This window comes from Antennarius striatus, chromosome 11 (genome assembly GCF_040054535.1).
Source record: "Antennarius striatus isolate MH-2024 chromosome 11, ASM4005453v1, whole genome shotgun sequence".
NCBI classification, from domain to species: domain Eukaryota; kingdom Metazoa; phylum Chordata; class Actinopteri; order Lophiiformes; family Antennariidae; genus Antennarius; species Antennarius striatus.
This window is the reverse complement of record NC_090786.1, coordinates 13,443,811-13,471,645: the sequence shown is the minus strand read 5'-3', so window position 1 is coordinate 13,471,645 and position 27,835 is coordinate 13,443,811. Positions and strand designations below refer to the sequence as shown.

Here is a 27,835-nt window from a genome sequence, read left to right as displayed (position 1 = left end):
GTGGATAAAGCGGCAGAAAATGAGTGAATGAATGAATTTCACACATTGATAAATACAAACACACAGATTTGCAAATGAATTTAATATGGATATGTACAATTTCCTCCGGGATTAATATTAATACTCTAATATTAATAGATAAATAATCAATCAATCAATCAATCAATCAATCAATCAATCTATCTATCTATCTATCTATCTATCTATCTATCTATCTATCTATCTATCTATCTATCTATCTATCTATCTATCTATCTATCTATCTATCTATCTATCTATCTATCTATCTATCTAATTGTATGATCAGGCGAAGTGTTTTTGAAGTGTTCAGGAGCCTACAGTACATTTTGCAATGAAACCCAGTGAATACATTAAGGAAGAACCAGAGGACATTTATTTTCCCTGTAGACCAGACTACAGCCATTTCACAATAACACAACAGTATATATGCTGAGCTGTGTAGAGTCAACAGAGTCTACCTTCAGGTTACTTAAAGGCAACAGAGACAGCATCATGCCTAAGAAAAGTGAAGTCTGGGTAAATACGTGCGGTTCTTGTTCTTCCTCTTCTTCTTCTTCTTCCTCTTGGTCATCTTATTGATTTATACAATTATTAATGTCATTATCACAATTCATTCATTCATTCATTTTCCAATGAATAGCCAGTGCCTATCCTGGCTGTCTCAGGGCGTGAGGCGGGGGACACTCCGGGCACGACGCCAGTGTACCGCGGAGCCACATAGAAACAAACAACCATTCACACACACACTCACTCCTATGGGCAATTTGGGACCGGCCAATCAACCTGAAGCGCATGCTTTTGGAGGTGGGAGGAAGCCGGAGAACCCGGAGAAAACCCACGCAGACACGGGGAGAGCATGCGAACTCCGCACAGAGCGGGACTCGAACCCGGGTCCGCCGTGTTGTGAGGCAGCAGCGCTAACAACTGCGCCACCGTGCCGCCCCATTATCACAATATTTGGATTAATTTAATATAATGTCACAATGATTGGTTAAATGGATGATTCAGGCCAAGATTGGATTTCCAAATATTACAGCAGTCATGATATTTGTGAAGAAGTGGCACACACACACACACACACACACACACACACACACACACACACACACACACACACACACACACACACACACACACACACACACACACACACACACACACACACACACACACACACACACACACACACACACACTCATGCTCTGTCACTGGTGTGCCCTCTGCAGTCGAGCTGACGTTGAATCATAGCCCTCAGAGCACTGTACCTGCAGAGGTGAGTAAATTAATTGCCTTCAGAAGTTGTGTGAGGATTCCTGAATGATCAAATGCTGACCTAATGACTAAAAAGAGTCCACCTGTGTGAAATCTCACAAATACAGTACAAATACAGCTGTTCTGTGACGGCCTCAGAGGTTTATTAAGAGAACATCGGGGAGCAAACAACATTATGACTTCCAAGGAACACATCAGACAGGTCAGGGATGAAGTTGTGGAGAAGTTTAAAGCAGGGTTAGGATATAAAAAGATTTGCCGAGGTTTGAACGTCTCACAGACAACTGTTTAATCCATCATCCAGAAATGGAAATTGGAAGAAAACCTGTTGGAGTCTGCAAAGTCTTGAGACTGGGGCAGAGGTTCACGTTCCAGCAGGACAACGACCCTAAACATAAAGCGAGGGCTACAATGGAATGGTTTAAAACAAAACATATTCATGTGTTAGAATGGTCAAGTCAAAATACTGACCTAAATCCAATTGAGAATCTGTGGTAAGATCTGAAAACTGCCGTTCACAAAGGCTCTCCATCTAATCTGACTGAGCTTGAGCTTTTTTTCCAAGGAAGAATGGGCACAAATTTCAGTCTCTTGATGTGAAAAGCTGGTAAAGACATACCCCAAAAGACTTGCAGCTATAATTGCAGAAAAAGGTGGTTCAACAAAGTATTGACTCGGGGGGCTGAATACTTTTGTACACTGTACTTTTCAGTTTTTTATTGGTAATTTTAAAAAAATCATGTATGATTTTCTTTCTACTTCACAATTGTGTGCCACTTTGTGTTGGTCTTTCACATAAAATTCCAATGAAATATATTTATATTTGTGGTTGTAACGTGACAAAATGTGGAAAAGTTCAAGAGGGCTGAATACTTTTGCAAACCACTGTAAGTATGGTCTCAATGTCACATTTGTAAATTACGTCTGCATTTTTGTAAAGCTCTCTGATCTCCTTTGAATGTTTTACTATGTAAAAAAATTGCCTGACTTTGTCTTGTCTCATTACTGCCAAAACATTCAACTTCAATGTCAACACATCACCAGTAACTTCTTCAAATTAGAACCTCAAGACCTTGATTTCTCCAGTTCCTGCTCAAAATGAAACTTTGTGAAACTTTAAAAAAACAAGTGCAACATTATGGCTGTGTTTATATGGATTATGTATGGTCAAATGACAAAGAAAATTAAGCTAAAAATGTAAACAGTATTCCATTGAATACTCCTGGATGATTTTCACTTTTTGTTGAGAATAAAAGTGAATGTGTACATGGTCAGTTGTAAAATATGCATGCAGACACAAACAGTCGGACTGAAGACCAAAAAATATCAGTCATATGAGTCGATGATTACACAGTGGCACAAATTGAGTAATGAACATATGAAACAAACACTGTCCTCTTTGAAGGCCCTTCATAAAAATTGTCAGGAGACATTGGTGTTACATAAGGAAACATGTGATTTTGTGGAAGGAGTTTTGTAACTGCTTCCTTTGGACGAGAGACTCTTGACTTACTTTTTGGTTAGTTTGTTTATCTCACGCTCCTCCTCTTCTTTAAGTTTCTCTACAAAGCTGTCTAAGACAGGAATCTCAAACTTGATGTATTGGGCAACCTGCAAGGAAGAAGACTCCAACATTTAAGAACAAGACACACATTGTTGATTATCATGTACAGGCATCTAAAATGTTTTACGTGTAATTTGTCCAAAAGGCACTAATAGGAACCTGTTAGACGGCATGTTTAATGAAGAGGTTAAACCAACCAACCAACCAACCAACTAACCAGTCAGCCAGCCAGCCACATAGTTTACAATAACAGTGTCAAATTGGACTTTCTTTTTATTAGAACATTTGCTCAGTTTTTCTTTTTTTCTGGATAATCAGATCATCAGGTTTTACTCAGAGTCCATTTCAAAAACACCAGCCCATGCATTGTTCTTTCAATACCTGACCAGAAAAAAGCCAATCAAAATGGCAACTAATTGTTTATTTTGTTTTATTATTTAAATGAACTTAGCTTAACATCACTTACATTATTGAATTAGTTATTATGAGATACATTCATTCATTCATCTTCTATCTGCTTGTTTCGCTGTTGCAAGTAAGTCCAATCAAGAAAAGCTCCCTAAAAACAGGTGGGTTTTATTTATAAAAGTCAGTACAATTAGAAAATACTTAATGCTCATCTTAGCTTGGATTTCAAAAACCAAATGCTTCCTTAGCTTACTAAATGCCCTCCAAGTGGCCTGATGTACTGTATCATGTGGAGGACAATGCACAATTTTGTTTTTCATGTATTGTGACCAAGCTTAGAGAATAGAAATAGTCATGACTCAAACTCACATCGTATGTGACTTCCTCTCCTAAGTCAGCCTCTGTGATGAGGATCTTGGATATTTTCTCGCAGGGTCCGTAAAGCACACGAGTCACCAGTGGGTATTCATCATGCTTTAGTCTGCTTCTCTCTGAAAGGTCGACCAAGAAAACAATTGATCTCGAATGGGACACATAAATATTCCAAAATGAAAGTTCTGATGACACCACCTCATGAAAGTTACATCTTACCACCAGATTCATGCACCATGTGGAGGACAAACTCTTCAGATTTGTTCTCTACCTTGAAGGACACAGACACATAATGCTTGTGAAAATTCTACTTTAAGTATAATATACTGTATGTTTTACTGCTCACCCTAAACTTGTGCAGCAGCAGGTTGAGGACCTGTGTTGTTGTCATGGAGCTGTTTACTCTTACATTTGTGACAGACCCATAGGCTGGAGTAAATACAGATGTCTGGAAGCAGGAGAAACGCAAATGCCAAAATCCATAATAGAGCGGAAACAGTGTACTGGAACATTGCTTTATCAACACTTTTGACTCCAAAGTTTGAGTGGGAATTCCTGAATAAGAATGCCTTGGACATTTTGAACAGGAAATGTAAAACACAAAGGAAACTGCAGCTGCAGCTCTATTCAAAAACAGTACACACATACAGTCACCGAGAATAGCTCAAACAATCTCAGTGCAACCTCATACTCAGAGGGTCAGTAACGGCAATCTGTCATGAATCTCAAGCACCAGCACAACTCCTCCCTCAGGAAATTTCTGTGCCTCCACATGCAGACATGTGTCAACAATGCATGCTCTGTTTTTTTCTACCTTGTGATTGTAAAAGTGGCCGTTGATTGAGAACCTGTGTGTTCGCAAGCGCTGCAAGTCACCGGCAGTATGTGTCTTTGACCTCCTTTGAATCTGCATGAAGGACGCATCACTCCGGGTCCTCAGCAGCTGAGGAGAGTCCTCTTCCTCCTGACTGCCCATGTCACCTACGGGATGAGTGCACACAAATACATGCCACTAGAACTGCACGCTTCAGAGCCAGTTTCATGTCAGGTAGTCTTTGTGGCAGTTACTTTAAAATTGAGTTATAGAACATCTGAAGATAATTATACGCAGATAGACTAATATGTAGTTTTAAACACTCATGATGTTCAGTTTCTAGGAACTTTTATTATCTGGCCTAATTTATGTGACCCTTAGCGCTAATAAACACAAATGTTTGAAGGACAACATGTACAATCACATGAACTCTAATTCTGTACTATAAAGTAAGTTTGTTTTGAACTTGATTTACTTGGCCTAATAATAGTCTTTATCATTGTAAAACATTGTCTATATTATGAGAAAAAACACTCAATATTAGGCTAATCTGTGTGTCTTGTAACATATATGTGCACAGTATTTTCTGCACTATAAGGTGCACCTTGAATGAATTGTTTATTTTATCATTTATTCCATATATAAAGCGCACCGGATTATAAGGCGCATATAATAAAAAATATGAAAAGAGATTTTAAAAAATATTGGCTGTAGTTGCGCTATCCGTCCACTAGCAAGAGCATTCATGACTGTGAGTACCTTCCCACACAGCACCCGACTCCGGGGCGGATCCGCCCTTAACACCCGCAGTTCCGCCTCGGCGGATCACTCGCTTTGGGGAAGCACACAGGAAACGGAGCGGGTGTGGGCAGCGCACCGTCATACAGCGGGTTCGATACGGAGCCGGGCGGAACCGCAAAGCGAATGCCGAGCGAATCTGCCCGTGTCAGTCGTTTTGGGGATGTGCACAGGAGCCGGGCCGGTTGCGTGCAGCGTAACCGAGCAGTTGCCATTGTGTTCAGTGTTGTGGTTTATACACAAGATGGAGCACTACTGACTTCCTCCATTGAGGGAACACAGGTAATTTAGGGAAGGTGCCGGTGATGAGCAGCAAGTGTGTGTGAACAAGGACACGCAAACACTTTGTTGAGCATGTACGTGAAAGTTATCCCACATTGCACCTGACGCCGAGGCATATCCGCCCTTAATATGGGCAGTTCCGCCGAGGAGTCTCACCCGCTTCTGGGAAGCGCACAAGAAATGGCCCGGTTGCGGGCTGCGCACCGTCATACAGCAGACTCGGTACGGATGCCAGGCGGATCCGCAGAGCGGATGCCCCTACCAAGATAGCACCTGATACCGATGATGATGAGCTGATCGATGATGGGGTTGAGGGCAGTGGGCATGGTTGTGGGGCGGATTACAGTGCTCTAGGGCGCTGCATCCTCCCCATATATGCCTCACTTGCCCCCCCCCATCCTCCAATTTTAATGCTACATACACACACACATACTTTGGAGGGGGCCCTGCGATGTTTGGAGTAATCTGGACAGCGCTGGGCTTCCCTTTAGACTTTTAATGCACCACATACCACACTAGATAGCACAGGAGCACAGGGTTGGGAGATTGCTTCCTCGTCAGGGATCGAGGAAGCATATTAACAGGGAGGGTAGCGTTGACTCCACATAACATGGCGCTTCTGGTGGGGGGCGGCCCTCTGGGGCCGATGGCTGGGGAGGGGCTGCTTGACCTGGGCCTGCGGCTCGGCTTGGGCTACTGGGGAGTTGGGCTTGGTTGCGGACGTTTTATGGCAGCTGGATGGTTGTTGATGGCTGCCAGTTGTCGGCAGTGGCCGTTGATTCGCCGCGTGGCGATGGTGACCGGGGGTGTGGCGCTGCGGCGCTGATGATGGGGCGGTGTTTGGGCCGTCTGGCCTGGCCTGGGGGTCGGGCTGCGGGGGGATGGCCCGTGGGTGCGGGGGTGGTTGGATGGTACGGAGTCATCGCTGCCTTTGGGGGTGGGATGGTTGCTGGCCGGCTTGGCTTCTCCCCTGCAGACCCTGTCTCCCATTTACCTATGGGTGCTGCATGGCTCACCTGCTGGCCTATCAGGTGGGGCACGTTAGGTCGGCTTTGTGGCATGTGCCTTGCCGCCGCTGTTGGCTGGGAATTGATGGTTGGTGGCCAGTGGTCGGTTTACTTTGCTGGGTGCTGGGGTGTTGGATGGCGTCGCCATCGGTTTCCTGATGGACCTGGGCTATAGGCGGGGCTCGGTGTGGCGGCTTTCCTCTGTGGGCGGTGGTGCGGGGGGGCTTGCGGCCCACTGGGGATCTCTGCCGTATCTGGAGGGTTGGTCTGGCCCTTATCTCTGGTCTGCCCGCAGGCATAACGGGCATGTGGGGTTGCAAGACCCTATACTTGGACTGGGGGGGCTATGTAGGGGGTTGGTCATATGTCGCCCGGTCACTGCGGCTCACCCCTTGGGCTGCGGGGGGCATTCCTGTCTCCTGGGGTTGGGGGGGTGGGCGGGATGTGGGCATGGTGGATGGGGATGGGAGGTTGGGGGGTGTGATGGAGTGGGGGGGTGGTGGTGGGAGGCCTCCTTGCCCCGTGCCCCTTGGGCTTGTCCTGTGCACCCTGGCGGTGGCGGCCGTTGCCTCCTTTGGGTCCCTGGGTCTACGTGGTTCTCGGTGCCCCCAGTGGCTCTTCGGGTGATGGCTTCTGGATGCTCCTGACTGCCGGCTAGCGTGGCCCTGTTGAGTTCCAGTAGCCTATCTGGTTGTTGGTTTCATGACCTATTCGGTGGTTCACCTTCACAGCTGACGGGGAACTCCAGAGGCGTCCTGGTACTTCAGATGAGGACCCACCAGTTCCACGTTAAAGCAATGTTGTCATGTTTGGTTTTCATGTCTTCCTATCATGATTATCAATCATATTCTTTTGTTATTGATTGCCCAGAGAGACTTGGAAGTAAAATGCTGTGGATACAATTCATGGTTGCGTTTCATTTTTCCATCTACAGTATTAATAAGGGCAGGCTGGTCAAGTATTCAAGCTTTTTCAGTACAACATTGATGTTGAATATTGCTATTGCTAGTTATGGCCAAATGAACCATTTTGAATAAAGGATCTGGGCCAGATGAGCCGCTTCATGAACAATTCTGGAATGGGTCCGCGCCTGACCGGGGCAGCACTGGGTCAGCCGCTTCATGAACGGATTCAGATCGGCTCTGCGCCTGGTCTGGTTTTGGTCCGAGGTCCTTGCCTTCTCCAGGTCCGTCGCGTTGTGCAAGTGGACTCCATTCCGGGCCCGGTTCACGGATCCGTGGCAATTCCGGGGCGGAGTCAAAAGGCTATCTAGGTTTAGTCAGCTGTGAACGGCCCTGTTGTTATTTCAATGAAGCCATTCTGAGCCTCATCAAGGAAACCTGATCACTTGATCACTTTGCCATCTTAAAAAGAAGTCAACACGCATATTAAAAAACCTGACATTAACAACTGTTTAAATTCATTATGAGTGGACCACTCAGTTCGAACAGAGCGGATTATTTCCTGATCTGAAGTTCAAAGCAGATATTAAAACTCCGACGTTCGTCTTTGTTTATTAATTAAATATTGTTGAGGTGCAGCTATTTGCTGCTGTGTATCCTAAACAATTTTTTAAGTAGTTTTTAATGTCAGGCTGCTAATTTACTGGCAAATATGACGCTGTTTTACTCCTAGAACTGACTTTAACGTCGGTGTCTCACCGCCATGAATCTCACTGCACGTCGCTGCAGACAGAATACACAAGCCTGAATGTGTCCCTCCGCCACCCGCCCAGAACTATCAACTACATTTGTATATCAATGCAGCACGCCCGTTGGCACCTTTGTCTAGCAGTGACTCTGCTCTTGAAATTTCAGAAAAGGCTGGAAGTTCAGCTCTGAGGGTCTTCCATTCACCTTTATGCCATTTTCTCCGTGTGTTTCCATAAACTAATAGAATGGACCGTCACTAGAATCAAGATGACAGCACAATGGCATTTTTAAGACCAATTACCTTTAAAGTGAGTTATTTCCGGCGCCACAGTGGTTGGGGAATACTGAGATCAGTCACTCGGTCAAACTTTATTAATAGAATTGTTGAAAGTTCCTTGTTTTACTACATTATCGTCACCGGTGCTCCTCTGCCGTCAGACAGCAGGTCAGTGAGAGCCGCCACTTCGGTGATGCCCCATAACTACCATTGTTAGGGGGCGTGGGCCAGAATACCTTGTGAGGTTGCCCCTGGTGGCGTAGTGCGGCATGATTGCCGGGTTTTTTTCAGTGATTTTGTTTTTAACATGCCTGTGTAGGTTCTCAGTCATCCAGGTCATGGTTATCCAAAAGCTGTTTAAGTCAATCCACTGGACGTTAAGAAAGTTCTTGAAGACGTTTCTTCTCTCATCCAAGAGACTTCTTCAGTTCTGAGGGTGGCTGATCATGTCCCAGTTTATAAACCCTGTGGGGTGTGGTCGGTGCTATTCACATTCCAGCGACCATCGTTGACACCCGTCTGGCTCTTCAACGATTGTTGGTGGGGGTGGATTAATATTAATACTAATATTAATAATAATCCATATATAAAGCGCATCGGATTATAACGCGCACTAGGGGATTATGAGAAAATCATATGCTTTTACGTGCGCCTTATAGTGCGGAAAATAATGTACATAGTATTGATTTTCTCTTTTAGCTATAAATTTAGAGCTTGAGACTAACTTAAAATGAATATCTTTTGAGACAGTATTTAGATTACCACAAGACCAAACATTGCAACACTCCCAGCAATTTTCTTGCTTGCATAAGTAAAAAAAATGCAAATACATACAAATGTTTGTGGTCTAGAAAAACACTCACAAAATGTCAGCAGGTGACAAAGCTGCTTAAAATATCACTGCCAAAGTCGGTCTATCTGATCTAGATGGCATCTTATGGTAATCTGTGCTCATCAAGCGAGCAAACCGATCCAATGGAAAACGCTGAATGAAGCACATGTCAAGCTGTAATCTGTTTCAGCATGTGCAGCCACCATTAATCCTCAAGACGTTGGGGTGAGACATGAGACACGTGTCTGTTACTCACCAGCTTGTTCCGCCTCTCTGCCAGCTGAATTATTATTAGATTCTAAGGATAAGTCTTTTGAAAGAGAAGCTTTGTCATTTCTGCGGAAATACAAAGGAACATATACTTAGATGAACACCCATGAGTCTTAAAATACTTCTTATTGTTATTACAGTTATCAATTTCATTATTTTTTTATAATTATTACTATGCACATGCATATTTACCAGCTCTAACAAAATGGACGGTTTTGTTCACTTCCTCTGTGTCTCTGTATGTGTTTACCTGTGTGTGTCAGGACGGTAGTGTTTGGTTCTGAATCATTGATTACAACATACATAAGCCTATATGTGTCTCTATTTGTCTGTTCAAAGATTTTGGCAATTTGGTAACAGCTGTGCAAGATGTGGTCACAAAATTTTGAGTGGCAGCTGAGACATAAATGACAACTGAGATGGTCTGCGTGGTCGGAGAAAATGTACTTTAATTCTCGATGTTTAGAGCAAATATCAATATGGGTGGAACCTTTCATCTGATTCATTCCATCCATAAGTGAGTGCGTATCATGTTGGAACATGTCAAACCTGCAAAGACGGAACCTTTCATTGTCATCATACATCTGAAGTCTGATTGGTCGGCGTAGACCCCAGTAGATGTTCAGCAACCCCTCGAGAAGGAGTTCTCCATCTTCCTGTACACATACACACACACACATACACACACACACACACACACACACACACACACACACACGGATAACAATAATGATCAACTCTCATGGTCATAGGGGAAATCCTGTTGGCTGCTTGCCACGGTGAGTCAGTATCAGGTGTACGTGCAAGAACAGGCAACCACAGCATTCATAGTGTCCCCTCTCCTCTTGGAGAAACGCTGTTAGGTTTGACCCAGCCTTTTTATTTATTTATATAGTATAGGGGTGAAGTCACATCTGAGAAGGCAGCAGCAATGACAACAGAGACTGATCCCTCTGGTCACATACATGCAGGGAAACACGTTTGGATTACACAGAAGCTAAATTTAGAAGAGACCAGTCATACCAGCTGTACGTATGGTTGGTACAGAAAAAAATCAGGGCTTCAAAGTTTGACCGTGAATTGTTCTGCCTTCACGTATAAATATGAAGGCAGAACAATATTGACTAGTTCCTAGATTACAAAAATTAAAATTGAAGAGGTGTGATACAAAAGGTAGTATGTAAAAAATTAGACATGAAATTTTCATGTGCAATAACATCTACAATATACTGTATATAATTATATATTTTAAGTTTATGTAGATTTCAGTTACAAAGTTTTGATACAGATGTGTTTGCCTTTCTACAATGACCACTTGTGTACTACAACGAAAACAAAAATCTAGCACAATATTTCATCTGTAGCTGTATAATCAAGAAACACAAGAGAAGGTTTGTGTGTGTGTGTGTGTGTGTGTGTGTGTGTGTGTTTGTGTAAGTGTGTGTGTGTGTGTGTGTGTGTGTGTATGTGTGTGTGTGTGTGTGTGTGTGTGTGTGTGTGTCTGTGTGTGTCAGAACTGGGTTAAATCTGACACGGCCATAACTGTTTCTTGGGACTGACTGACTTTTCTGTTATCAAAAATAGCTGTTATATCATCAGTCTGTCCAATCTGATTCAATAGAATGCAGTGGAAGTTATCCAAACAGATGTTGTCCATATAAATACTGACAGATGTCATGTTGTTGTTTTTTTTAAGTTCCTTGTGTTCTGTCTCATGCTTTCCTTTTCACTGCACTTTTGTCCATGTGTCCTCCTGCACTTTTTACTGTGAGCTACTTTTCCTGTGGTTTTCCTTCATTCATTCATGTGCTTTATTAGACTGTATTAATATTATTAATTTTATTTTGTGAATTTATTGGATTTTTAAGTTGGACTTTGGATTTTTATTTCTTTTTTTCTGTAGTTTTATTAAAGTTTTTGTTTCTTTCCCGTCCTCTGTTTTCTCTGCATTTGGGTCCTGTATTTTAAACTTGTCCTTGACATGATCTCAGTCACTTTTAAACAACACAATAATAAAAGAAGGGCATTCTCATTTGACATACTTCCAGTTTCAATCTACCCTGTAGCATTCTTAATCAAGTAATTTAATGCACCGCATTGACATGACAAAATGTTAAGACACACATCAACTTAACAAATGGTCAGTCAGTCATCTTCGGATTACCACCGCTGTATCCGCCGCAGCGGGTCACGGGGAGCCGGAGCCTATCTCGGCGGCATAGGGCGTGAGACACTCCGGGCACGACGCCAGTGCACCACGGAGCCACACAAAGACATACAACCATGCACACACACACTCATTCCTACGGGCAATTTGGACCGGCCAATCAACCTGAAGCGCATGCTTTTGGAGGTGGGAGGAAGCTGGAGAAACCGGAGAGAACACACGCAGACACGGGGAGATTATGCAAACTCCGCACAGAGCGGGACTTGAACCCGGGTCCGCCGCGTTGTGAGGTGGCAGCGCTAACCACTGCGCCACTGTGCCGCCTTAACAAATGGTGTTTTGTTCAAAATTTGGAAAAACAAAGTACTCTTTTCATAATTTTTCAAAAATATTGCCAAATAAAGAATTCATCAAGTAATCAATCAAGAGTATAACTTCATTTTATTCCTTAAGGCAGGTGGAATCATTCTACAGTTTTATGGCCTCATGAATGAAGATGTCTCTGATCCCACTGATGCTGGATCAAAACCTGCTGTATTGTTGGTCCGTGAACAGCAGGCAGAACAGCTTGTGACTGGGGCGATGTGGGTCATGAACTCTGAAGAACTTCTTCCTACCCCTATACATGTGTAGTGATACTCCATAGAGGGCAACAGCACCCTGGTACCAAGAAGCCAGTGCTCTAACCTCCCCTCTGTACAGTTCCTTCTCAAAAAATCAGCATATTGTGATAAAGTTGATTATTTTCCATAATGTAATGATAAAAATTAAACTTTCATATATTTTCGATTCATTGCACACCAACTGAAATATTTAAGGTCTTTTATTGTTTTAATACTGATGATGTTGGTATACAGCTCATGAAAATCCAAAACTCCTATCTCAAAAAATTAGTGTATCATGAAAAGGTACCTTACACAAGCTATTAACCAAATCATCTGAATCAATGAATCAACTCTAAACATCTGCAAAAGATTCCTGAGGCTTTTAAAAGCTCCCAGCCTGGTTCATTACTCAAAACCGCAGCCATGGGTAAGACTGCTGACCTGACTGCTGTCCAGAAGGCCATCATTGACACTCTCAAGCAAGAGGGCAAGACACAAAGAAATTTCTAGGTGAATAGGCTGTTCCCAGAGTGCTGTATCAAGGCACCTCAGAGGGAAGTCTGTGGGAAAGAAGAGGTGACCGGACCTCCCCGGTTTACTGACCATGGTAGTACTGTGCTCAATTGGCCTGCCAACTCTCCTGACCTGAACCCCATAGAGAATCTGTGGAATATTGTGAAGAGGAAGTTGAGCGACACCAGACCCAACACTGGATGAGCTTAAGGCCGTTATCGAAGCATCCTGGGCCTCCATAACACCTCAGCAGTGCCACAGGCTGATTGCCTCCATGCCACGCCGCACTGAAGCAGTTATTTCTGCAAAAGGATTCCAAATCAAGTATTGAGTGCATAACTGAACATAATTATTTCACATAGTTGACATTTTTTGTATTAAAAACCCTTTTTTTATTGGTCGGATGAAATATGCAAATTTTTTTAGATAGGGATTTTTGGTTTTTCTTTACTTTTTTGCAGAAATCATCAATATTAAAACAATAAAAGACTTGAACAACTTCAGTTGTGTGTAATGAATCTAAAATATATGAAAGTCCAATGTTTATCAGTACATTACAGAAAATAATGAACTTTATCACAGTATTCTAATTTTTTGAGAAGGACCTATAGATCATCTTAACTTATTTTTCAAATTTAAATATTTTCTTGGAGCTATGTGTGTTTACTCAATTTAAGATAACCATCAAGAATGTATCTAATCCATTTTAAATCAAGCTTAATTTAGAAATTGGGCAGCCAGGTAGTGCAGTGACCAGCGCTGCTGCCCCACAGTAAGGAAGTTCTAATCTAATGGATTAGATTTAAAAAGCGCTTTTCTGGACACTCAACGACGCTTTACATTGTATCCATTATTCATTCACTCCTCATTCATACTCATACTGTAGCCAACTGATATAGGCTCCAGCAGACCTGACAACTGCAAGGCGGATAAGTAGCTGAAGATAAGTTGATTGCAATCATCTCATCTTCAAGAAAGTGAATGAAAGAATTTAGAAACTGCTGAAGACTAAAGATGATAATTCAGATGGAGATTCCAGTGTTCTCTTGATCTCGGAGCATGTGGCTAATGAGGACACAGAAAGCAGATGACATAAGAACTGTCTGATGAGCCTCATGACTTTTTTGGTAATTATGAAGATAATTTGATTTTTCATGCTTTCTGGACTCTAAGTAATGAATATGTGTGTGAGGAAGTTGGTGAGATGAAGTCAATAGCTTGCTGTGCTTCCTTGTTTATGTAATACAAACATTCATTGCAGCTGCCCCATTGAATCTCACTCACCCGCCACTCCTGAAGTTTCCTGAACAGGACGAACACACCCTCTCTCTTGCTCTCTCTCACACACACACAAACACACACATGCACGGAGATGTGAGTAAGGTCAGCAGAGCTATTTTTGGGTGCTTAATCACTCTGCCTCCTACGTCTCTATAAAACCTGGATACGTGCTCTGAGATTCAGTCATACTGAGCGTGGCGGATAACACATCACTTTGTTTCACTCTGTATTTCACCACTACAGCTACCAAAGGTAGGAGTGCTTGTACTCATTTTTTGTTCTTGATTATCAGCTATTCTTTTTTAAGGAGTTATCATATTAAAATGTAATTTTTATTGACAATTATTACTTTTTCCTAACTCACACTATTAAATAAGAAGGGTAATCACAGTTAACAGCATACATTTCAAGCAATGTACACAACCACTGTAGCAGACATTTTTCCTTGACAAACTGAAAACAGAATATTTACAGTTCTAAAACAAGATTTTTCCTCTCCTGCTGCAGCATGAAGAGGAGACGGTTGCTGTTGCCCCTGCCTCACTTACCCACTATTACTGAGACGCTGGAGGACCTACCTGTACATCACTCATCCTCTCAATCTACCCAGAGCTCGCAATCGCTGGAGGACTACATGACAAGTATCCAGGCACTTGCATGCCCAGCAGCAGCCCCGAGCTGTGGCCCTGTCAGACTCCAGAGGTCCCCAAGGCTGCGACATTTCTCAAAGGCTCAGCTCAAACTATCAGCCTCTCCTTCACTTCTTCCTCGCGGGTCTCCCCGTGCAGTAAGGACTCCCAGCCCATACAGTCTGAGTCTAAACAGCGCCGAGGATTTTTCTCTCAAGACGGACAGAGAAAAAGACTTCAAGGTCAGAATAACGGGGCAAGACCCTGTAGACTGGCTGTTTGGACAGATAAGGACTTGAACAGAGGCATTGTTGCTGTGGGAAGACTTGAAGGCACCTCAGAGGAATATCACAATGAAAGGATGCAAGGAACTGAAGAAGGAAACAATGCTTTATGTGAACATAAAGGATTGTGGGGAAAGTGAAGCCTGGTTTTTTTTTATTAGTGAAGACAGAAGTCTACACATTTATACTGTTTAATATTTTGTAATGTCAAATATGCGTTTCCAATAAAACAAATGACAAAGTTTATTTTATGCTGTTTCTCTACATCTAAGTTGCGTTGGAAAAAAAGCTGAATTTTTTGGTACAAGTTTAGTATTTAAAACAATGACAACAAATAATTACTCAAGAACTCAAACATAAATGAAAATATTTCTGGTTCCAGACTTTGTTGTTGTCTGTTGATACTTACACAGTTGCATACAATCATACATGACTACAAACAAGTAACAAAAACTGAATTAAATTGGAAAATGAATAGTAATGGGTAATGTTAATGATTTACAACAAAAAATAAGCAACGGAATCAGTAAATGACAATATACATGACTTAGGGGCTGGTGATACCATCAGCATGAGAGGGATGAGTGGCAGGTTTGTGAATTTTTAAAAAACTAAAAATTTTTAAACACAAAATAAAATCCCAGTGCTCTTTCCAGGTTTGCATCCATAGAACAATATGTCCACCAATGTATGAAGATAGAAAATTCACTTTTTTTTTTTGGAAGAAGTCTTAAAGCTTCAATAATCACAATCTTACTGCCACCTAGTGAACTTTGATGATGCTGCAGGGCCTCACGAGAACTGAAATATACAGTAGTAGATCCCTTAGGATTTCAAAGCAGAGAAGAGCACACCGAGTCTTCAGATGGCTTCAGTGTTCATTTATTGAAACCATTAATGTTTCAGATAATTTTATAAAATTTGGTTAAGAGCATTAAAAACAGTAAGGGACTGTCTGAACATTTAAATAGCGACAGACAGACAGACAGACAGACAGACAGACAGACAGACAGACAGACAGACAGACAGACAGACAGACAGACAGACAGATGAACAAATATACGTATACCTGGGGCATTGCTACAGCTACTGCTCCTGTACTCTCATCACATGCTACAGCTTGTTGACATTTCAGGGTTTGTTTAGTGTGAATGGTGTTCCAAGTCACACCACCTGACTTCCACCCCCGACATGACAGCACACCTCACCTGACAGTACCTGCGGACTATTATGGTGTATGTTCCCAAATATATTATTAATAACCTGTATGCCCTCATCAACCGCCTCTTTGACTTTCTTTTTTTCCTCCACATAGAATCTTTAAAGAGAGTTTAGCAAAAGTTCATGTAACCATCATCTACCCACTGCCTGCCTGTGCTAAGTGTGGTGAGGAGTTCTAGTTCACAAAACAAGACTAGAATCGACCATTTGACTTTAATTAGATTCAAAAACATAGTGTTTAAACATCTATTGAAACTGAATACTTTCATGTGTATCACATCATTTTTCCATAACCTGTAACAGCTCCCCATCACCTCCACAATACACTACTAGATCACTCTCATCACCTACCAGTACACTCATGGCAACATCCCTGACTACCTGAAGGACCACCTCATCCCTTACACATCCAACATAAATCCGACACAACTCTAACCTAGGGTCTTGGATTACTCTGGATGAGCCGTACAAAGTAATTTGTCTGTTACTTTTTTAACTAGGATAATGTTTTTTAAGTTTTACGACATCTGTTTTCACTTCTTTAGGGGAATGTTACAAAGTTGTTTTGCTGTGACGCTCCATAAATGTTTTGTTGAGTAAGCCTGACTTTCCAATGACATCACAAGGAATTGACTAAACTGTAATGTTTGGGTGAACTGTTAAAATATTCAAAAGCAAAATCCACTGTATTATTTGGAAATAATATAGCATGCTTTCTGACGGTTTCCCAGTAAATGTATTGACACAGTCAGTGCATTTTCTGGAAATCTATAGTAGTCCTTTAAAATGACGTTGGTCATATGCTGACTCTTAACCTAAGAATGCCACGGCTGAGTAATGTCTAGTCCCTAAGATCCACAAAAGAGTGGATTTAGTGAGTTCATCTTGAGTAACCTCTGGCCTTCAAAATCACCTATGTCGAATCTCTAAATCATGCCAATTGAAAAAAACTAGAATGAGGAATTTTACAAAATGAAGCTCTTTAAAATTCATCCTGATCACTGATCTGTGACATATGATGACTAGACATCACCACGATCAAACACACATTCTGTCGTAAATCTACCAAAAAGTTGCTAATGCTATTTTTGTCAGCAAATGCAGCATTTTATTTATTGTATAAATATAAATAGCTACTGTAAATTGTTTTTTCTCAATATATAGCAAAATCCTTTATCTTAATGTTAGTGAAACTACACACATCAACACTCTACTGATATCGTTACTGCTAAAAAAAACCTGAGGAACATATATGATATCACGTGAGGAATAACACACACACACACACACACACACACACACACACACACACACACACACACACACACACACACACACACACACACACACATAGTATGTATGGACTGAACCTACTCGTATCTTATTGAAGGAACATGATTGATTTATCTAGTTATTCAGAGAATTTAGGAGAAATAACACATATGTTGATTTATTCTCTTTATGTATGACTTTAATGAGGAGAGTTATTTGTACTTATTTATTCAAGTTGTATTTAAGAAGTCTTTTGAGATTAAACATCTGTGTTATAATCTTTCAAGAGGTTGAAGCCATTCTATAGTTCATTGGTTGACCTTACCGCGATGTGCGTCTCTCGCCTGTAGTCAGCTAGAACAGCCTCCAGCCACCTGGAGCAGACCCACAAAGTGGTTGTAGACAGGACAATAGCGGCCGTCTCGTCTACATGAAAATGGATGGATGGATGTTTGGCCTCAGGGTAAGGGTTATGTAAATCCTATAATGTCAGCGAACATGAATGCCAGTCTATTGTCCATATGTTGCTTGCGCCAATACTATATCTGTGAGTGTGGGGGGTTTTTTCCCAGAGTGAGATTATGTAGTGGATCTGACTGGGGGGGGACAGAAAAGGGGCCCAGATCTTGACCACTGAGCCCAACACATATGGGCACACACAAACATGAAAACACAGTCTTTCCCACAAAAACCTGCTGGTTGAACACCAAGGGGAACTCCTGACCATAAAACTCAGAGAATCATTATCAAATAAATACCCAAATGTCTGCAAACAGCAGAACACACCACAACAGCACAATGTTTACTGTGGGAATGAGCAGTTACATGCTGCGTGGTCAGTGTATATGACTAAAATATGGAACTGTTCCAGTTCCAGTTTTAAGTCAACTAAAATGGGGTGTTGTTTGTGGTTTGTCAGCCACTCGGCACAGTGGAAAATAAGATAGGAATCCAAACTCTGTGCTCCATACTGCAGCCACGGGAAGCCATTTTTGGTCCTAATGATCTGATTTTAAGTGGTGGTTTGTTTAACTAGTTCTAATTTAGAGTCCATTTCAAAAGGCTGAAAATCCTGCGATCCAACAAGCTGTAAGGGAAAAGTCAACATTCCTTCTTTAACTATTTAATGTTTCCTATCCTGCAAGATGAAGCTCTTTGCTCACCTCACGAGTCATCAGCTGGAAATTTTTTCCTTCATGGTAGCAGTTGTAAGTCCTTAGGAGTGACAAAATGTCAGATCTGAATATCAAAACAAGACCATAAAAAGTAGATTAGCGCCCATCACTCACATAGTACAACCAATGATGAAATCTGATACACGTAATCACTGCTGTGATTGAGTTAATTGTTGTGGAGAGAGTGAAATAAAGGGACTTACTTTGAAATAAATTTCCCTTCACTAAGCTTCACGCAGTCCTGATGATCATTCATTATGATCACAGCCCAGCTGTGGCAGAAAACATGAAAGATGAGAGACATGAAGAGCAAATATTTATTATCTAGACTCTCGATCAGTGGTTCTTAACTTGGGTTCGATCGAACCCTAGGGGTTCGGTAAGTCGGTCTCAGGGGTTCGGTGGAGACGGAGGTCACAACAAAACACCCGACACATTCTGTCGGGTATTTTTGCCGAACATACATGAATCAGTTTACGTTTGACACATCGTGTCATTTTGTGATGACACGCCCCCCTTTGCCGTCACTGGCTGCAGGTGATCACGTGACGCTACATCGATTAGCCTACCTGTACTACATGGGATTCTGCACAATCAGTAGTCGATTTATGCCTGTCATGATGGTACGTCATCTGATTGCTTTCTTAATATTTTAAGTCATAGTAACTATGTTGAGCAAAAAAAGAAAGTGGTCGGACGAATATGTGCAACGTGAATTTACATATACCGTATAACGGAATGTGATGGGAGTCAGCGTTCTGCATGATTTGCGATGTCAAGTTGAGCAACTCTAGTCTGGCTCTGGCAAAAATAAAGGAACACTTCTTTAAGCTGCATGGAAAACAACAACAACAGACTTTGCTGTGAAAATGACATCAGAGTAACACTTTTGCCAAGGTGAAGCCACACATATCTGAACTGGTCTCTCAATAACAACAGCAGAAGTCACTGATTAGCAGATAGGTCGTTTTATGTGAGTTCATGCACTGTCTTGGTTTTGTTCTTTGAAAAAGGTGACATTAAAGCACAATTAATTAAATACACATATAAAACATATACTTATGTCTTAAATTAGCATATGAGCACATGAAACCGGCAGGCCTCGGCACCTCCAACAAGGTTAAGAACCACTAATCTAGATAATAAATATTTGTTATAGATTCTATAACATAATGACTGAGTCTACATTAAGAAGGATTTCCTTTGACAGACAGCCTCACTTACTCTCAGGGACTACATTGTTGAAAGCTGGGACAATGAATTAATATAAATCACATGGTGACAGAGTGAGTGGACCCAGAGTGACAACAAGGACAAAGCCTGGACAAAAACAAAACAGAACTATAACTTCTGTCTTAAACAAGGCCAATCACTGCAGGGTTCTGATTTGTAATCAATATTCAATAATGACAGGAAATACAAGTCAGCCATCTCTGTGGGTACATTTTGGAAAAAAAATTCAACACTAGAGTAATTTTTTAGCATAATAAATTTACTACAAGGTGAAGAAAGTCATATTAAATTCTAAGAAAGTGAAAGAAACAAAGTCCTTGATCCTTGCATCCTGATTCATGTGAAGATATTGTGGAGGGAAAGCGCTCCGGGGAATTTCCTGGTTTGGAAAGCCCAGCTCTAACTGTGGGGGAGGAGCAAAGGTATATAAAAGCAGCATGAGGCTCTGGGTCTCAGTGACAGTCAGCCGTTCTCCAGCATGAATCTTCAGTCCATCTGGCAGCTTGCCTTCCTGGGCCTGTGCTTGGTACTGATCACAGGTAACACTTTTCAAAGCTTTTCTGGCTATACTTTCTATTTTTGTTGTTGTTGTGTAGAATCTGTTTTGTTTTTTTAATTGGGAAAAGCTTTCATGGCATATGGCATTGTAGAAATCTCTGCTCATGTGGCATTGTATTGAATTAACTTGAAATCCCGTTGCTGCGTCCTTGCAGTGAGAGAGTCAGACAGCACGTTTGTGCCGGGAAGATGCTTGTGTCCACAGACGCAACGGAGCATCAGAGCACGACCCAAAGAGTTCACTGTGTACCCGAAAACCCCCGGGTGTAACAAGGCTACAGTAATGTCAGTACCAGATCCTGAAGCCACAAATGCACACTTGTAAAGGAAACTCATTTTAATGTGTGTATTTACATGTTTTTTAGCGTGACACTGAGGAGAAATAACAACCTGGTGTGTCTGGATCCAGAGGCACCTTTGGGCAAGCAGTTGATTCACTGCTGGAAAAGGTGAGAGGACAGATTTTTGAGACATAAAAACTTACTTCTGCTAGGGTCCTGTAAAGATAAGAGACCCTAAAGCTGAGTCAGTTCAGATTTAAAAAGATAACTGTGCATGACATCAGCCATATTGTTATTACAAGACAGTTAACAGGACAAAGTGTCATAACTGGTTTTTCAACTTGATTTGTTTCCCACCAATCTCAGCCAACAGCAGATTTTTCTTTTTTTCTAAAACAGTTCTTGTCCCAACAAAGTACCTGTTACAGGAACTAGGTTATCTCTTTTTACACCTGATTTGTTATGTGTGAGGAATAAAATAACATCAAATAAATAAAATAAAATAATCAGTTAGTGGCTCTAGCATATTTTCTTACAAACCATTTATATGTCTTCATGCTGTCCATTCTCAGCGTATCCAACTTTGTATGCAAAAATGTAGGATACAAATGAAGATTCTTATTTTTCCAGGTTTAAGCAAAACTTGAATTTGAATCTGGATTTGAAATGTTAAAAAAAAGTCTGTTTGCTTCAGATTCACACTTAAAGGGCAAACATTTCACACACTTGATGTTGACAACATCCAACTTCTTTAGTGCGTCATCATCTATGACTAAGTGGAGGCTCATTTTATTCAACATGATGTAAGTTTTCAGAGTCCTTCTTCCAAGCTAAACTTCTGTACTTTTGCGTGTATTTCATAGATCTCAAAAGCTGGGTCGTGATGTGAAGCGGTGTCTGAAAAGGAGGAGGAGAGGAAGAGGTTCTCGACAGAGGAGCCAGGGGCAAAGCAGAAGACCCAATTCCCAGTAGTCAATCAATCTGGCAAATGATTGTGAATGAGGAGAAGTGTGTATGTGCTCATTATTGCCATACTGAGGGGTCCAGGCTACCAAACACTGCTAAAAAAAAATCCAGCACACTACAACTTTTCTTGCAATAAATGTCTGAGGCGATCATTCAGGTTGTAAATCAAACTGTTTTTATTGATCAGCAGTCTCAGGCTTTATTTTCCTGTGCAAATGACTGATGTAATGCTGGACAGTAAGCCCTGGAGGCTTGTAATAAATGTTAACACTTTTAGTCTTCAAACACTGTTTAATGGTTAACATGTTATGTGTAGTTCTGTGTATGCAGCTGGAAAAACTAACTGAAGAGATTTAGGTGGCTATTTATTTTTATATGACACTCATTGTTTTTTTTATAAATAAATAGAACAGTACAACATTGTTACCTTGAGTTTTTTTAAAACATATTTCTTATTTTTAGAAGGGAAGGATGTGGGAAAGATGATTAAATCCTTCACAGGATATGGGAACTAAGTTAACCCACGGGATCAGCTTCAGTAATAGTACAAAGTAAACATGTCTCACTGCTATCATCTGCACAAATACCTCAAACTGAAAACAGGACAATTGTGTGTTGTATTTTAATGTGAAAGCATAAATAATAAATTCTACAGAGGAGACCCCTTGATGAGACAGCATTTACTGGAGGTGTTATTAATGCTGCAGTTCAGTTTAACGGCCAACTAATGTTTTTGTCAACTTTTATTTGGTCTGTGAAACATTTCAATGTATGCAAAAATAAATAAGCACCCCCGTCAAAAACACATCTAAAAATAATAGGCAATTATTGAGGGAGAGATGTTTAAATGTGACATGTTAGTGGAAAATCAAGCCTGAGAGGATGAACACAATCACTCTATTCTGACGGGGATGGATGAGAGTCAGACATGTAGCTTCTGGTCAACCACCCTCACTTCACAAAAATACTTCAAGGATGGCTGTGGAATGATAGTGGTGTTTCTCAAACATTATCAGTGAAAGTTGTAGAGTACTGTGTTGTCTCAGTAAACTTGTTAAATTGACAAAAAGATGCATGTACAACAAATTTAAATCTAAATTTTCATGAAAGGTTTGGTTTTTGGAATTTAATTAATTCTACAATAATTCTACATTAGTATGTACTTCACAACACTCTTGACAAAGCCCAGAGTGAAGGCATATGTCGGTGATCAGAGAGTCGTTTTTTTATGATGGCTTATAAACCTGCTTTATATCGGTTCTGAAATTTCTTGTAAATCATATGACAGGATAGTACTCAAGAAAGGAAATACATACAGTATGTACTTTTTTTTTTTTTTTTTTACTCCTTTTGCTCTGCATTTCACAAAAATCTTGGTATTTTCCAGCGGGAAACTGCACACAAACAACAAAAGTATGTATTATCCTGTGTTTCCCCCTCCATTGTTAAGGCATGGTACTCCACTTGGTACTCCACTGTGGTAGTGTGTAATAAATGCAGTTTGAGTAACCCTCTTCCTATGGTCACTTTACTTGAAATATGATTACATTATATTAAATTATATTACATTATAATTAAGTTACATTCAGTTATATTATATTAAGTTATCCCCCGACCTGCGTTAGCGGATTAAGCGGGTTGGAAGATGAATGAATGAATATTAAGTTATTAAGTTACAGTGCATTATATTAATTTGGTTACATTATAACCAAAACAACCACAACTCTTAGTAAGCAGCTCTTACCACCCAGCCTAAAACAATTCTGGAGAAAAGTTGGACCTGCACCTAAAACACTTTCACTGTGACTCACTGAACACTGGCAGTGATCCAGCAATGATTACTCAATTTTTAACAGAGTGTAACTCAAAACAGAAAGTGAAGGTATGTTGCAGAGTAGCAGAGTAAACACAGGTATTTTAGGGGGCTTTTTTAGCGAGTTATTAATATAAAGAAAGTATCTCATCTTCTCTTATAACAGCCAAGACAGAAGGTTGACAAAAACAACTAATAGTTTTACAAAAACTGCATATTTGCTTAATCTTTTTTTTTCTCCAACTAACATTAAAATGTACATCATGAATGGCAAATGATTGGTACCAACTTTTACAGTAGGGTTTTCTACGTAAAACTTTAAAGTGGTGTTGTATTTAGTGTCAATATATTGTATTTATCTGAAGTAATGTGATATGAGATTATTTTGAGTATTTATATATGTTTTTAGACTATAAGGCTGATATATTAATCTGGCAATATGATACTCTGTTGACAGAACTAGGAGAAAATTGCCGAGATTAAAGACCTGGGATGGCAGTGGCTCAGTGGCAGAGCAGGTTGTCCAATGATTCAGGGATCAGCAGTTCCATTCCCACTCCCTCTTAGTTTTTTTTTTTTTTTAGGCGGCACAGTGGAGTAATGGTTAGCACTGCTGCCTCACAGCAAGAAGGTCAGGGGTTCAAACCCCATCATTTCCAACTCTTTCTGTGAAGAGTTTGCATCATCTCTCCTTGTCTGAATGGGTTCTTCTCCAGGTTCTCCGGTTTCCCCCCATTATCAGGAAAAACATGCATCTATGGAATACTAGGTCATGTTGGCCTGTAGTGGCGGCGCACCCAGGGTGCAGCGGCTCTAGACCGACTTTCCATCTGGCCTTTCACTTTCTTTGTACCATCCCTGTGTATAATGACAAATAAAGCTCTTTGTCTTGTCATTTGTCATTGTCCTTGGGCAAGACACTTTTTCCTCTTTGCCTCCAGTGACGCACTCGCCGGTGTGTGATTGTGTGTGATTGTTCCGGTGATGGTCGGAGGGGCCACAGGCGCGGATTGGCAGCCACGCCTCGGTCAGTCTGCCCCAGGGCAGCTTTGGCTACTGATGTAGTTTACCATCACAAAGTACGAATGACAAGTGAATGAATTATGGATCATCTGTAAAAAAGCGACTTTGAGTGTCCAGAAAAGCGCTATATAAATCAAATTCATTATTATTATTATTATTATTATTACTACAACTAAAGACAGCAGCATGTTAAACTCTCATCTTTTCTACAAACTTAACCCTATGCGCACTCTGTGCTGTGCTGCCACCCTGTGGCTGAATAATTATGTGCAGCAGTGTTCCATCTCACTGAATTGCTATCCCAGTCTGTTGTCCAGCATGATGGCAAACACATTTATTCCTAATGGTTGACTTATTATTTGGTTATATTATCCTCCATTTAGTTTCATTCCATTATCCGATCACACACAAAGAAAAAGGTTGTTAATCAGAGCACATATTGATGGGTGATCTTGTTCCATGAAGATTTCATTCTGATCTATGACACATTATTAATAGATTAATCTTAGTTAATTTGATAACATGTATTTAAAGCAAGTGACATCTTTCCCAAGAATGGTCTCCGGTACATAGGAAGGGATTCTTCTACATTCCCTGAAACAGAAGTTAAGTCAGGAAAAAATGCTTTCATGAGCAGTGATAGTTAACACTAAAAAGGGAAATAGACAAAATGACCACAATGACGCCTGTCTGTCTGTCTGTCTGTCTGTCTGTCTGTCTGTCTGTCTGGGAAGCAACCAATGGGAGGTGGGGTGGAAATTCAGCAAAACAAAGAAAACCAAACACAAAAGAAGAACATGCTTACACATTTTTGACAAACTGGTGGTTATTATTTAATAAAATATTTATTGTTTTTCAACTCCTCTATGATAATTTCCAGGGCAACAGAAGTAACTCTGAGTGACCTCTGCGTATCACCCCTTTAATTCAAGTTAATGGCTGACAACGTCAGTGCATAATGAGATGGACTGTTTGTTTGTCAGATACATTCATACATAATAATGTCTGTATAAATATTCCATAACTTAAAGCACTCCAATCTGCTGCCTATATAATCAATTATTCAGGAGACACCACAGCCACACGGTGACGCTTAGATCCCTGTGTATGGACATTATCTATCTCTTCTCATCTAAATTACACTAAACTAGCCACTGCCTCTAAGTGTGAGGTCCCTCAGTGAACAAAGAACCTACACTGCAGGTAAGTTAACTGCTGTGATCATCGCAAGATTCGTGTCCAATTATCGCACTTTCTGGCAGCTGCGCCCGACTATAATCCATTTTCACGCACTAAAAGCCCAGGGGAGCTCCAAAAGATGCACACTATGCCAGATTTGCATTTCCCCTCAATAAATCAACATTTACAGACTCACATTGCACAGAGACTTTTAATGGGCTGTCACTTGCTGAAAAACCAGCTATTACTCTTAAGACACCCAGTTCTATAAAAGTAGCAGTAACCTGACGCAGACCGGACTAGAGGAGGAGGTTTCATAAAAAGTCATCACCATATCAGCATTTAAACATACATACATTGAATTCACACCATTTGTAATATAAATTCAACTTCAATCCATCTGCTGACACCTGGAGAGCGCACGGTTCGTGTGGACACTTTCTCCTTATCACTTCTTGTTTCCCGATCAATTGATAAATAATTAGAAATAAGTGAATTAGAAATAAGTGAATTTACCATAGCAGGACGCGTCCTCCGTCTTGTTCCGTATATCCCAACAATGATGTATCCTGTTTGTCGTCCCTTTATCGGTCTTCATGCCTCCCCGGCCGTACGGTATAATGAGCTGCTAGACGAAACCGACAGGAGGATTATCCAATAGGAGACCGATCTCAGATATCGTAGCTAATCAGCATTCAGTGTGGGCGGTCCCTACAGTCTCAGATTTGTTTTCGTTTTACCGTCATCAAGGTGCGGATACCTCTGCGTTACCGCCTCAGCTTCAAGAAAGACAACCATCAGAAGAATACTGTAATTTAAATAAATAAATAAATAAATAAATAAATAAATAAATAAAAAAAATACATTAAAGACGTTTCATATATACATTATGGACGATATACATACAACTACTAATTTTTCTCATTCTTGTTATTAACCTAGCGTTAGTACCCGAGGCATTATCATGTGTTATACTTGACTTTGTTGTTACAAGCTGTATTATATAAAGTTTTAATATATTATTGTGTTCATTTTATTTTCCATTTTTTTTGCCTTGTGAATATCTGGACACGTGATAACTTTTCCAAAGCATTGCAAATAATACAAAGAAATGTTTATGTCCATGCACAGAAAATCAAATGTCTTTATCTCATTCTTTCCGGGTTAGCAGTAAAGGAAGAAGTCCCTATGACCTGCTATGATTAATTTCACCCAACATCCTGTTTTTGAGTCTGAATTTGCAGACTAGGAAACTACTGTTGGGTGGAAACAAGCTGTAGGAAGTCTCTTTCTCTCTCCCTCACTCTCTGAGTAAGGATTCATGCATAGAGGAAGTAAGTTTACCAGCAGATTAATAACTTCCTCCATAGTAAATCTACTCTGAAGGAAATGTGTCTGACAAAGCTTGTTGAGCATTTGTGGAAGTGGACTGGAAACACTGACATTCCTTTGCTTTATAATTGAGTCAGTCAGCTGCTAACTGACTGAGTATCATTGCAAAACTGATAATAGAAGCCTGAATACGTGCCAGTGAGCATCTTCAGCAAACTCCAGACAAATACTGTCTGTTCTCTCCAGAAAACCATCAAAACATGTCATCTGTCAGGACTAGACTCACACTGAGGATCTGCTGGGTTAATTAGCACCACATTTATATGGATATTTTTAACCTTAATGCTATTTAAGCAGAGGTGTGTTTTCACGCATCTGACCCCAAACAATGAGCTGCTCTCTGATGAATGAGACTCGCTGCTTGTATTGATTCTCCCTGAGCAGAGAGATTGCTTCTTCAGGGTACATCAACAGTTCAGAGAACAAAGGGTTGAAAAATAAAGCATCTGTAAGTGTGTGTGTCTGTCTGATTTGACAGGATAAACATTATTTATTTATTACCACAACATAAGCGTAGTATCATTATGGACAAGCAAATAGAAAAATAATGAAACTGCAGTCTTGTCATGCAAACATTTGTGTATTTGTATTCATTCGCTTCAGGTTAATAGGCCGTTCCAAACTGACCGTAGAAGTGTGCGTCTATGTGTGTTCATGTTTGTATGTCTCTGTTG

General features: G+C 40.8%; 2 protein-coding genes and 1 long non-coding RNA gene across 9 annotated transcripts; 2 read left to right on the top strand and 1 right to left on the bottom strand.

Annotated features, from left to right (window-relative positions):
- Window positions 1-376: 376 nt before the first annotated feature.
- On the bottom strand, window positions 377-26,383 carry rassf4a (Ras association domain family member 4a). Of its 7 annotated transcripts, none has more exons than XM_068326844.1 (12): window positions 26,286-26,383; window positions 18,920-18,988; window positions 18,705-18,780; window positions 10,119-10,225; window positions 9,556-9,635; window positions 4,452-4,618; window positions 3,984-4,085; window positions 3,857-3,908; window positions 3,635-3,756; window positions 2,807-2,904; window positions 1,765-1,897; window positions 1,300-1,681 (listed from the first exon to the last, which is right to left on the bottom strand). In XM_068326844.1, the coding sequence occupies exons 2-11, from the start codon at window positions 18,970-18,972 to the stop codon at window positions 1,765-1,767; spliced, it is 990 nt and encodes a 329-aa protein (XP_068182945.1). In that variant the 5' UTR covers window positions 18,973-18,988; window positions 26,286-26,383; the 3' UTR covers window positions 1,300-1,681. The 7 variants fall into 7 exon arrangements, with proteins under 7 accessions (XP_068182947.1, XP_068182945.1, XP_068182948.1 ...); XM_068326847.1 differs by having other exon boundaries at window positions 1,765-1,845; XM_068326846.1 differs by lacking the exons at window positions 1,300-1,681; window positions 1,765-1,897 and adding an exon at window positions 377-1,286.
- Window positions 14,218-15,294, top strand: LOC137603408 (uncharacterized). The gene is made up of 2 exons (XR_011037278.1): window positions 14,218-14,387; window positions 14,643-15,294. It is a non-coding gene; the product is annotated as an uncharacterized lncRNA (long non-coding RNA).
- Window positions 20,417-23,259, top strand: LOC137603962 (growth-regulated alpha protein-like). The gene is made up of 4 exons (XM_068327848.1): window positions 20,417-20,488; window positions 20,663-20,792; window positions 20,873-20,956; window positions 21,652-23,259. Exons 1-4 carry the CDS (start codon window positions 20,428-20,430, stop codon window positions 21,758-21,760), a joined length of 384 nt encoding a protein of 127 aa, XP_068183949.1. The 5' UTR covers window positions 20,417-20,427; the 3' UTR covers window positions 21,761-23,259.
- Window positions 26,384-27,835: the final 1,452 nt, after the last annotated feature.

What these genes read in the sequence shown, in the direction of transcription:
- rassf4a (XM_068326843.1), bottom strand. Translation starts at nt 18,972, where the DNA reads ATGAATGATCATCAGGACTGCGTGAAGCTTAGTGAAGGGAAATTTATT. An exon ending in TCCAGCTGATGACTCGTGAG is followed by an intron (nt 10,226 to 18,704) that starts GTGAGCAAAGAG and finishes GTATGTGTACAG; the next exon opens with GAAGATGGAGAACTCCTTCT. An exon ending in CATGGTGCATGAATCTGGTG is followed by an intron (nt 3,757 to 3,856) that starts GTAAGATGTAAC and finishes TCGACCTTTCAG; the next exon opens with AGAGAAGCAGACTAAAGCAT.
- LOC137603962 (XM_068327848.1), top strand. Translation starts at nt 20,428, where the DNA reads ATGAATCTTCAGTCCATCTGGCAGCTTGCCTTCCTGGGCCTGTGCTTG. An exon ending in GTGCTTGGTACTGATCACAG is followed by an intron (nt 20,489 to 20,662) that starts GTAACACTTTTC and finishes GCGTCCTTGCAG; the next exon opens with TGAGAGAGTCAGACAGCACG. An exon ending in TGTAACAAGGCTACAGTAAT is followed by an intron (nt 20,793 to 20,872) that starts GTCAGTACCAGA and finishes CATGTTTTTTAG; the next exon opens with CGTGACACTGAGGAGAAATA.